Here is a 12231-nt window from a genome sequence, read left to right as displayed (position 1 = left end):
TGCAATGTTGGAGAAAGGGGAAGGTATATTGCACAGTGCTTCCTCCGACAGTGAAACAAAGTCAGGTAAGGCGATATCCACCTTACTTGTTCTGGAATCCAACCTCTGAACTTAGAGCTCTACCTCTACATTTTAGAAGAGAGAGTTTATCAAAAATAGACCTTTACCTCAATTGCAACAATGTAAGGATTTCCTGCAATCTGATTGCTCATTGCTGTCACATTGATCTGGATGAACTATATAGTACATAGTACCTATTGGTTAGGTGGGATATGCTTTGATTACATGTGCTCTATTGAGTTTAGGCCAGCCACACACTATCAGGTAGACCTGACAAGTACACCTGATCAGGTCTGCCTGTCAGGTCTACCTAACACCTGATAGTGAGTGGCTGTCCTAAGGCATTAATTGCAGTTTGAATCCTAGACGAAACATAGGTAGCCTCAAAAATAGCTAAAATGAAACTCAAAAAGCGCTGAACCCCCATCTCAACCATGATCTACTGGACAGAAAGGACAGCACTCACAATGACCCTCCTAGTCATCATGGCAACACAATCAACCACCAAGAAAACATTGTCATAGGTTACGAATATAGCTCGTTGATTCTTTTGTCTCTATGCCGTATTGATGAATTGTGGATACGTTTATTTGGAAAACCTTAGTACATAGTACCTATTGGTTAGGTGGGATATGCTTTGATTAGTGATTACATATTGAGTTTAGGCCAGCCACACACTATCAGGTAGACCTGACAAGTACACCTGATCAGGTCTGCCTGTCAGGTCTACCTAACACCTGATAGTGAGTGGCTGGCCTAAGGCATTAATTGCGTTTTGAATCCTAAGACAAAACATAGCCTCAAAAATAGCTAAAATGAAACTCAAAAAGCGCTGAACCCCCATCTCAACCATGATCTACTGGACAGAAAGGACAGCACTCACGATAGTGAGTGGCTGGCCTTAGGCATTAATTGCGGTTTAAATCCTAGACGAAACACAGGTAGCCTCAAAAATAGCTAAAATGAAACTCAAAAAGCGCTGAACCCCCATCTCAATCATGATCTACTGGACAGAAAGGACAGCACTCACAATGACCCTCCTAGTCATCATGGCAACACAATCAACCACCAAGAAAACATTGTCAGCACAAACAACCACCAAGCGAACTTTGAAGCCAGAACACCGACAAGATCATAAGCCCCATGAACATCACAACAAGGAAGTTAGGGATAAAGATCACAAAACGGATCACAACAAGGTATGATAAAGTGTTTCGCACATCGAAGCGTTTACCCCTTCATGTGAGTTTAATTACAGTTAGTTCTAAAGTAACTTCCCGAGATCAAGAGGCTGTTGATAATAGTGTATGGTTAATAAAGGTAGAGAAACACACTCGTGACGTGAGCTCACATGACGTGATAGTAGTCTAGCTATCATTAACGAAAATCACCTACTATTAATTAATCTAAAAAAAAAAAAAAAATAGATCATGATTTATTTTTTTTGCCGCGTGCACCCTTGAGGTAGTATCCTAAGTATTCATTGTGGCGCGTAGTCCTCACAGTTTTCGGTATGATTATTGGCTGACGGTTTTGACGGTAGGAAAATGCTGAAACTCCTTGGTTAGTTGGTCGTAGGTCGACTGGTAAAGGGACTCTTTAGTCTTATCCCAGCATAACAAAATTCTAAAAATATCTTATTCAGTAGGTAGGCAATATAGGCACCATATTATTTAATATTTACAATACTAAGGTCTTATCGCCAGCCTAGTTAGCTTAGTTGGTAGTGCGTCTGCCTTGTAATCTGAGCAGCCTCCTTAGACCGGTTTTGTTTAATTTTTTATTTTCTACATTTTTTGACAATAACAAGTAAATACAAATACAAGAGGATCCTTCCTAAGACACAATGCTTCTTAAGAAGGATATTAATAATAATAATAATAATAGACTCTCGAGTGGAAGGCAACCACTAGGCGAGGTTAACGCCTTAGGCGTTCTCTACCACCTAACCCTTAGAGCTCCATTATTATGTGGTCAGATTCTCATATAAATGAGGATAAAATTCCATACCTCGGCTGGGATCGAACCCAAGCCCTCCTGATTACCAGGCGAGCGTCTTGACCAACAGATAGTTTACTTAACTATATAAATAAAAAATATAGGTAAATGAATTAAAAATGGAATACAAGAAAGTGGAGTCCTTCAATGTTATCGAAAAGACTAACAGAGCTTGGTTCCTACACCTTGAATGAAGTTGTGCCAGCCCTAGTTGGCTTGAAGGGTAACAAACCTTATCCGTTCAGGGAAACAAGGTCGGAAAGCGGTCTTTAAAAACAGGGTCGGAAAGGAAACGTTCTGACTCTAGACCTCCTCTTGTAGGAAGTCTTTTCCCCTATTGTGAGCATGAGAAAAAAAAATGCTGATCAAACCTTTGATAAGCCAGGGACCCGAGAATAATGTGTACATTGCTTCGTTCTGCTCTGTCATATTCCAGCAAAATAACCACGGGCACCTTAATCATTCATTAGGCAATAAATTGGTGTAGTGGTCAAGACGCTCGACTGGTAAACAGGAGGGCGCAGGTTCAATCCCGACCGAGACATGGGTTTAAAAACCCATTAATAATTACCCATTATTAATTTTCAATATCGTTTGAGAATTTGACCATAGTAATGGTAGTAGCTTTTACTGCTCGAGTGAAGGGGCTTTTCAGTTCTATGCGAGAAGTCTATTAATACCAGCCGAGCCAGACTGGTTAGCTTGGAAGCGTTAGATCGGGAACTCTAGCCTGAGTCGAACTTTATCCTAAACAGATAAGGTTCGTTCTCGGAACGGAAAGCTTTCGGTACAATAAAATTTGTTCTTGTTCTCCTTCGTCTTCTTCTTAATATTCTTATTTATCATTCTTCTCCTCTTTCTCCTTCACCTATATTTTTTTTCGGTTCTTATAACCTCATGTTTGCCAACATGTTCTCGTGTTACTAATCTCACTTTCATTTTCTTTGGTCTTCTTTTTAAACATTAATTGTTTTCTTTTTTTAATAGGCGAGAGCCAGGAGAGAGGTTGTGTGGCTTTCTGTGGTGTTTATAGTTCTCACCTCATTCTAAGCAATGTGGTTCCAGTTGTAAAGGCCGTGTGCGTGTCTTAGAACAGTTTTCTTTGTAAGTTTTTCTTTTCTGTTTAAATACAGAGTGTTCACAAGGTCCGGGGGCCCCTGAAAAATATTTAAACTGCTAAAGTTGAAAAGCTGAAATTTAGGGAAAAGTGAACTTTTAAAATGCCATCATTTTTGAAGTACTTAGTACCTACCACATTTTGGCCGACCCTGGCTCAGGCCGTTTCAAAAGGCCGTTTCATCTTTAGCAGTTGAAAAAAAAAAAAAAAATCAGGGGTCTCCGGACTTTATAATTACTCTGTAGAAGTTGTGTATGTCTCAAGGGCTTATTGGCACAGTTATTCTACTCAAGGGCTTATTGGCACAGTTATTCTACTCAAGGGCTTATTGGCACAGTTATTCTACTCAAGGGCTTATTGGCACAGTTATTCTACTCAAGGGCTTATTGGCACAGTTATTCTACTCAAGGGCTTATTGGCACAGTTATTCTACTCAAGGGCTTATTGGCACAGTTATTCTACTCAAGGGCTTATTGGCACAGTTATTCTACTCAAGGGCTTATTGGCACAGTTATTCTACTCAAGGGCTTATTGGCACAGTTATTCTACTCAAGGGCTTATTGGCACAGTTATTCTACTCAAGGGCTTATTGGCACAGTTATTCTACTCAAGGGCTTATTGGCACAGTTATTCTACTCAAGGGCTTATTGGCACAGTTATTCTACTCAAGGGCTTATTGGCACAGTTATTCTACTCAAGGGCTTATTGGCACAGTTATTCTACTCAAGGGCTTATTGGCACAGTTATTCTACTCAAGGGCTTATTGGCACAGTTATTCTACTCAAGGGCTTATTGGCACAGTTATTCTACTCAAGGGCTTATTGGCACAGTTATTCTACTCAAGGGCTTATTGGCACAGTTATTCTACTCAAGGGCTTATTGGCACAGTTATTCTACTCAAGGGCTTATTGGCACAGTTATTCTACTCAAGGGCTTATTGGCACAGTTATTCTACTCAAGGGCTTATTGGCACAGTTATTCTACTCAAGGGCTTATTGGCACAGTTATTCTACTCAAGGGCTTATTGGCACAGTTATTCTACTCAAGGGCTTATTGGCACAGTTATTCTACTCAAGGGCTTATTGGCACAGTTATTCTACTCAAGGGCTTATTGGCACAGTTATTCTACTCAAGGGCTTATTGGCACAGTTATTCTACTCAAGGGCTTATTGGCACAGTTATTCTACTCAAGGGCTTATTGGCACAGTTATTCTACTCAAGGGCTTATTGGCACAGTTATTCTACTCAAGGGCTTATTGGCACAGTTATTCTACTCAAGGGCTTATTGGCACAGTTATTCTACTCAAGGGCTTATTGGCACAGTTATTCTACTCAAGGGCTTATTGGCACAGTTATTCTACTCAAGGGCTTATTGGCACAGTTATTCTACTCAAGGGCTTATTGGCACAGTTATTCTACTCAAGGGCTTATTGGCACAGTTATTCTACTCAAGGGCTTATTGGCACAGTTATTCTACTCAAGGGCTTATTGGCACAGTTATTCTACTCAAGGGCTTATTGGCACAGTTATTCTACTCAAGGGCTTATTGGCACAGTTATTCTACTCAAGGGCTTATTGGCACAGTTATTCTACTCAAGGGCTTATTGGCACAGTTATTCTACTCAAGGGCTTATTGGCACAGTTATTCTACTCAAGGGCTTATTGGCACAGTTATTCTACTCAAGGGCTTATTGGCACAGTTATTCTACTCAAGGGCTTATTGGCACAGTTATTCTACTCAAGGGCTTATTGGCACAGTTATTCTACTCAAGGGCTTATTGGCACAGTTATTCTACTCAAGGGCTTATTGGCACAGTTATTCTACTCAAGGGCTTATTGGCACAGTTATTCTACTCAAGGGCTTATTGGCACAGTTATTCTACTCAAGGGCTTATTGGCACAGTTATTCTACTCAAGGGCTTATTGGCACAGTTATTCTACTCAAGGGCTTATTGGCACAGTTATTCTACTCAAGGGCTTATTGGCACAGTTATTCTACTCAAGGGCTTATTGGCACAGTTATTCTACTCAAGGGCTTATTGGCACAGTTATTCTACTCAAGGGCTTATTGGCACAGTTATTCTACTCAAGGGCTTATTGGCACAGTTATTCTACTCAAGGGCTTATTGGCACAGTTATTCTACTCAAGGGCTTATTGGCACAGTTATTCTACTCAAGGGCTTATTGGCACAGTTATTCTACTCAAGGGCTTATTGGCACAGTTATTCTACTCAAGGGCTTATTGGCACAGTTATTCTACTCAAGGGCTTATTGGCACAGTTATTCTACTCAAGGGCTTATTGGCACAGTTATTCTACTCAAGGGCTTATTGGCACAGTTATTCTACTCAAGGGCTTATTGGCACAGTTATTCTACTCAAGGGCTTATTGGCACAGTTATTCTACTCAAGGGCTTATTGGCACAGTTATTCTACTCAAGGGCTTATTGGCACAGTTATTCTACTCAAGGGCTTATTGGCACAGTTATTCTACTCAAGGGCTTATTGGCACAGTTATTCTACTCAAGGGCTTATTGGCACAGTTATTCTACTCAAGGGCTTATTGGCACAGTTATTCTACTCAAGGGCTTATTGGCACAGTTATTCTACTCAAGGGCTTATTGGCACAGTTATTCTACTCAAGGGCTTATTGGCACAGTTATTCTACTCAAGGGCTTATTGGCACAGTTATTCTACTCAAGGGCTTATTGGCACAGTTATTCTACTCAAGGGCTTATTGGCACAGTTATTCTACTCAAGGGCTTATTGGCACAGTTATTCTACTCAAGGGCTTATTGGCACAGTTATTCTACTCAAGGGCTTATTGGCACAGTTATTCTACTCAAGGGCTTATTGGCACAGTTATTCTACTCAAGGGCTTATTGGCACAGTTATTCTACTCAAGGGCTTATTGGCACAGTTATTCTACTCAAGGGCTTATTGGCACAGTTATTCTACTCAAGGGCTTATTGGCACAGTTATTCTACTCAAGGGCTTATTGGCACAGTTATTCTACTCAAGGGCTTATTGGCACAGTTATTCTACTCAAGGGCTTATTGGCACAGTTATTCTACTCAAGGGCTTATTGGCACAGTTATTCTACTCAAGGGCTTATTGGCACAGTTATTCTACTCAAGGGCTTATTGGCACAGTTATTCTACTCAAGGGCTTATTGGCACAGTTATTCTACTCAAGGGCTTATTGGCACAGTTATTCTACTCAAGGGCTTATTGGCACAGTTATTCTACTCAAGGGCTTATTGGCACAGTTATTCTACTCAAGGGCTTATTGGCACAGTTATTCTACTCAAGGGCTTATTGGCACAGTTATTCTACTCAAGGGCTTATTGGCACAGTTATTCTACTCAAGGGCTTATTGGCACAGTTATTCTACTCAAGGGCTTATTGGCACAGTTATTCTACTCAAGGGCTTATTGGCACAGTTATTCTACTCAAGGGCTTATTGGCACAGTTATTCTACTCAAGGGCTTATTGGCACAGTTATTCTACTCAAGGGCTTATTGGCACAGTTATTCTACTCAAGGGCTTATTGGCACAGTTATTCTACTCAAGGGCTTATTGGCACAGTTATTCTACTCAAGGGCTTATTGGCACAGTTATTCTACTCAAGGGCTTATTGGCACAGTTATTCTACTCAAGGGCTTATTGGCACAGTTATTCTACTCAAGGGCTTATTGGCACAGTTATTCTACTCAAGGGCTTATTGGCACAGTTATTCTACTCAAGGGCTTATTGGCACAGTTATTCTACTCAAGGGCTTATTGGCACAGTTATTCTACTCAAGGGCTTATTGGCACAGTTATTCTACTCAAGGGCTTATTGGCACAGTTATTCTACTCAAGGGCTTATTGGCACAGTTATTCTACTCAAGGGCTTATTGGCACAGTTATTCTACTCAAGGGCTTATTGGCACAGTTATTCTACTCAAGGGCTTATTGGCACAGTTATTCTACTCAAGGGCTTATTGGCACAGTTATTCTACTCAAGGGCTTATTGGCACAGTTATTCTACTCAAGGGCTTATTGGCACAGTTATTCTACTCAAGGGCTTATTGGCACAGTTATTCTACTCAAGGGCTTATTGGCACAGTTATTCTACTCAAGGGCTTATTGGCACAGTTATTCTACTCAAGGGCTTATTGGCACAGTTATTCTACTCAAGGGCTTATTGGCACAGTTATTCTACTCAAGGGCTTATTGGCACAGTTATTCTACTCAAGGGCTTATTGGCACAGTTATTCTACTCAAGGGCTTATTGGCACAGTTATTCTACTCAAGGGCTTATTGGCACAGTTATTCTACTCAAGGGCTTATTGGCACAGTTATTCTACTCAAGGGCTTATTGGCACAGTTATTCTACTCAAGGGCTTATTGGCACAGTTATTCACTTGCAAAGTGTGGGTACATTGGTGGTGTAGTGGTCAAGGCGCTCGCCTGGTAAACAGGAGGGCGTGGGTTCAATCCCAGCCGAGGTATGGAATTTTATCCTCAATATAATTTGAGAATTTGACCACAATAATAGTAGTAGCCTACTGCTGGAGTAAAGGGACTTTTCAGTCCTATACGAGCAGTATAAATAAGCACTATTATTATTATTACTCACCTGGAAAAGCTCTCTATACTTATTTTCCACGCTGTCCCGCAGGAGATAGGGCAGCGTAAGGTCCATAATCCAGGATTGCTTGGACTGGGCGGTGACATACTTGTTGAGGGTATAGGGCACCCCGTACTCCTTACCCATATTGTCTATGTAGCCTTGGGCTCCCAGAGGGGAGAGGAGGAGATAACAGGCGAACAGGAACGATGAACTCCTGATGGAAGTGAAAGTTGAGGAAAATAGGGTTAAGGTAGAAACACAACTACCATCACGTCACGTGACGTGAGCTCATGGAGAATCAGAAAGATGTACAGTCCACTTCAACTGGGAAGTCCGATGACCTTTGGGTGCGCACTCGTCAAAAAATAGCTCATTAACAAGTAAGCATGTGAATAGTTGATCCCATGGGATTTTTCACGCCGAATCGAATGGTGAAACTTTTAGAACTGTCCGACGTACAGTTGAGAAGTTGCGGTTCCCCTCCATGCGCTTCCATCGGACTTCCCAGTTGACGTGGACTGTAATTCAAAGCTTCCCCATATTATTGTTGGTAATTTCGTTCAGGATATCCACAGTATCGTCACGTTACATCACGTCACGTGAGAGTAGTGGGGCTGTCCTGAATGAAATTACCTACAACAGGTACTTATTATCGGAAAACATTGTACTACATCTTTCTGATTTCTCATGAGCAACAGCCAGTCAAGGAAACAATCATTTGCATGATACAATTTTTTTTTGACCTCTCCGGGAATCGAAACCGGGTCTCCCGTGTGCAAGGCAAGTGCAGTGACCACTACGCTATGGGAGCTTGAAAATGAATAAAATTTACTTACCTTCGACCTCTATCATGTCCCATGTTCTTAGGAGTGGAAGGATAGGAAATCAAACGATGAAAGGTTTAAAATCACTTGAAATACAACAGCCGAAGAGGCATTGTCACATCACATTGTTTTTACACTGAAACAAGTATGTCCCTGAGGAAACGAACCATTTTCTTAGACCAGCCACTCACTATCAGGTATACCTGACACCTGATGAACACACACACTATCGGGTAGACCTGACAGTTACGGCTGAAAAGGTTCGTCTGTCAGGTCTACCTGATGAGCACATACTATCAGGTAGACCTTGGGAACGAAAACACTTCGTTCAACTCAATCTACAACTAAAACTACAACTTTAATGTCCCCTATCCATTCAGCCTAATTTCACACTATAATAAATATTAATAATAAATAAAGAGCCTAATTAAGGGGGAAAAAACCGGCCTGAACTACATTATTAAATTGTTAAAGCGCCTGAACTACATTATTAAATTGTTAAAGCGCCTGAACTACATTATTAAAGTGTTAAACCGCCTGATTTGGAGAAAAAATAAAAATGTCTTGAACGTGCTTTGATTGTCTTGAGTGTACTTTGACTAAAGTGTGACCTGTACCAGGTACCTAATATTACAGGTCAAAATGCATTGAAGGATCGACTATCAATATAGGGGTTCATTTTCATCAAAACAAAACTTCATTTTTTTTTGTCCCCTTAAAATCGTATCTTGGTCCATTGTGTGACGCCCATATGCATTCAGAGCATATCGAGCTCAAGATATCTATTGCAAGTACATTATCAAAACATTAACAGTGTAGTGTGTTCACAAAGTTCTCTAGGAGTGATTTCTGTCTACGTTAGACGATTCTAGGTCATTGCCATGAATGTAGAACTCACAACCGTTTGTGATAATATGCCTTGTGTTCTGCGTGGTTTCCGGTAGTTGTTGTACATTTGGCAGTGATTCTATTCCATTGTGTGACTATAGTTATTGGTTCAATAAATATTTCGTCGTTTTGTGAAATATGTTCTTACTCGAATAGATAAAAATTTATAAGCAAAATATGTTTCATATCAGATATCACTTAAAATTAACACTGAACATAATTATTTCAAATGTTTTGTACATCACAAACCACTTCTTTGTTGGAAATGAAGGCATTTGAATATTGAAATAAGAAAGACAAAGAAATGACAATCAAAAACTGAAAAAAAGTTTAGTGTTAAAGCCCATAAACATTAAAGTTCCTGGCTATTAATAGAACTTTATATTTTCATAACGCATTCTTCTACAGTTTGAGTTCATATTTATAAGAACCGTTGCATTTTGTCATTAATGAGGGTACTTCAAGCTGTACTAATTATTATGGTAAAAAAGACAATACGTCAATGTCTGGCAAAAATTTATATAATAATAATTACGTAACATAAAATAATCAAACATTTTATGTTATGACTTGAGATTGGAGGGACTTAATGCGTTAGCCTCTTCTGACTAAAACTACTGATATAAGGCAAGTGCCACACCAATTTAACATTCGATGCATTAGCACATCTTTTATTTTCATAACTAATTGCCTGATATATACGTTCATCCAGAGCTCATCAAACGGTGTGTTGCAATTACGTAGGAGAGTATCACGAGAAAATCTAAGGTGAGGTGAAAAGAAAAAGTTTGAATAGCACTGCTCTAGTTTTACTATTACATTAAAGTAAAAATTATCTTCGTCTACATTGTTGATAATTAATGAAGTTGAAGGGATAAAGAAAATGGCTCATTTGCATTGAAGCGAACACATGTTTGAAAAAACTATGTACGAGTATTATTATATCTAAGTTTAAATTACTCTTTCAAACACTAAGGGTATACAAAAATATAAATGGACAAACAATATGATTCGATAATTTTTATCTACCAAAGTTTTTTCAACGATAATATTCATAAGTGGGTAGAAAAAGAAACACATGGAATACGTGAAATATAACAATCTAAATAGCACACTGAAGTAATAAAATAGTGAGCAAATGGTGAACCACACAAGAAAAATATAAATGCTATCACGGATAAGGGAAACAGGCAATTCCTTGCGAGACTTCTTACATCTCTGCTGAACAAATCCTAGCAACCTAACATTAAGTAGCAAACCAATCACATAAAATATTGCCAATAGGCAAACAAATAAGTACATAGCATTGTTTCACATTTTTAAAAGTATATTCAGTTCCTATCACAATTTGGTGACGTCTTTTGTTCGAAATCTGTTACCTAATATTACAGGTCAAAATGCATTGAAGGATCGACTATCAATATAGGGGTTCATTTTCATCAAAACAAAACTTCATTTTTCGCGGCCTAGCGCTTACAAGGCAGACGCGCTACCAACTAAGCTAACTAGGCTGGCTTAAGAACTTCTTTAATCGCAATTATTTTGATACATATTTTTCAATATTTCATCTGAAATTTATTTAATACTTACACGATTATTCAAATCAATTTACAATATTTACTAAAATGTATGGTAGGTTGTTAGGTAGGTAAGTAAAAAACGCAATTATTTTGATAAATATTTTTCAATATTTCATCTGAAATTTATTTAATACTTATACGATTATTCAAATCAATTTACAATATTTAGGTACTAAAATGTATAGTAGGTTGTTAGGTAGGTAAGTAAAAAAATGGTTATGTACATATTTCATTAAATCACGTTCAAAACATGATTAACCTCACTCATCTCAGACTGAGTACTATCATGTACCTAACGTGATGGTAGTTTGTTTCTACCTTAACTCTTCTTTTAAAGCTCTCCACCGAAAAGTTTTAGGGCGGATTTCACCAACTTTTGTTTACTTTCTTTTTAGCTTCTAACAGCCTGTTAGCTTCACAGTCCTGTTGCGTCTACATATACAAATCAAATGGAACTTAACAGACTGTTAGCTTAACAGGCCTTCTAAGGACCGAAAAAATATTGATGAAACCTTAAAGAACCAAAAGGTAATAGCCTGTTAGCTTCACAGCCCTGTTAACTGTTAAGCCAAATGCCTAATGGAACTTAACAGACTGTTAGCTTAACAGGCCTTCTAAGGACCGAAAAAATATTGACCTTCTAACAGCCTGTTAGCTTCACAGTCCTGTTGCGTCTATACAAATCAAATGGAACTTAACAGACTGTTAGCTTAACAGGCCTTCTAAGGACCGAAAAAATATCGATGAAACCTTAAAGAACCAAAAGGTTCTCACACGACACCTTGCTAAACCACTTGAACTGTTTGATATTATTGATGTAGGACGCCATCTTCTTCTGTTTCTTGGCCAGCAGCTTGTTTCGCTTCTTGTTCAGGCCTGCCTGTCGTGCGATACCGACTAGCAGCTCGTCAGTTTTGTAGACGAGACCCACTGAGGTTTCGACGAACTTGACGCCCCAGGCGTACGCCAACTTTTTGCCGTCTGGAAAAAGACGAAATCAATACATTAATTTAGAAATACATATGTAGGTACCTACTTATTTTTTGAAAGTAAAGGTGTGTCCATACATATTCGACCGGCCATCGATTGATGGCGCCTGACACATCCACTCGACCTCGGATAACATTTCCTCGTCGATCTACGGCTGGGG

General features: G+C 39.3%; 1 protein-coding gene across 1 annotated transcript in view; it reads left to right on the top strand.

Moving 5' to 3' along the window:
- Nucleotides 1–380: 380 nt before the first annotated feature.
- LOC103509500 overlaps nt 381–12231 on the top strand; it is a 24062-nt gene continuing 12211 nt past the window's right edge. Inside the window, exons 1-2 of the mRNA XM_008474124.3 lie at nt 381–574; nt 1139–1259. Coding sequence (XP_008472346.1) covers nt 495–574; nt 1139–1259 — 201 coding nt within the window. The 5' untranslated portion in view covers nt 381–494. The remainder of the gene's footprint in view (nt 575–1138; nt 1260–12231) is intronic.

The sequence above is a fragment of the Diaphorina citri genome, unplaced genomic scaffold, assembly GCF_000475195.1.
Source record: "Diaphorina citri unplaced genomic scaffold, Diaci psyllid genome assembly version 1.1 scaffold504, whole genome shotgun sequence".
NCBI classification, from domain to species: domain Eukaryota; kingdom Metazoa; phylum Arthropoda; class Insecta; order Hemiptera; family Psyllidae; genus Diaphorina; species Diaphorina citri.
The sequence above is the reverse complement of the archived record's forward strand: the minus strand, read 5'-3'. Positions and strand labels throughout refer to the sequence as shown.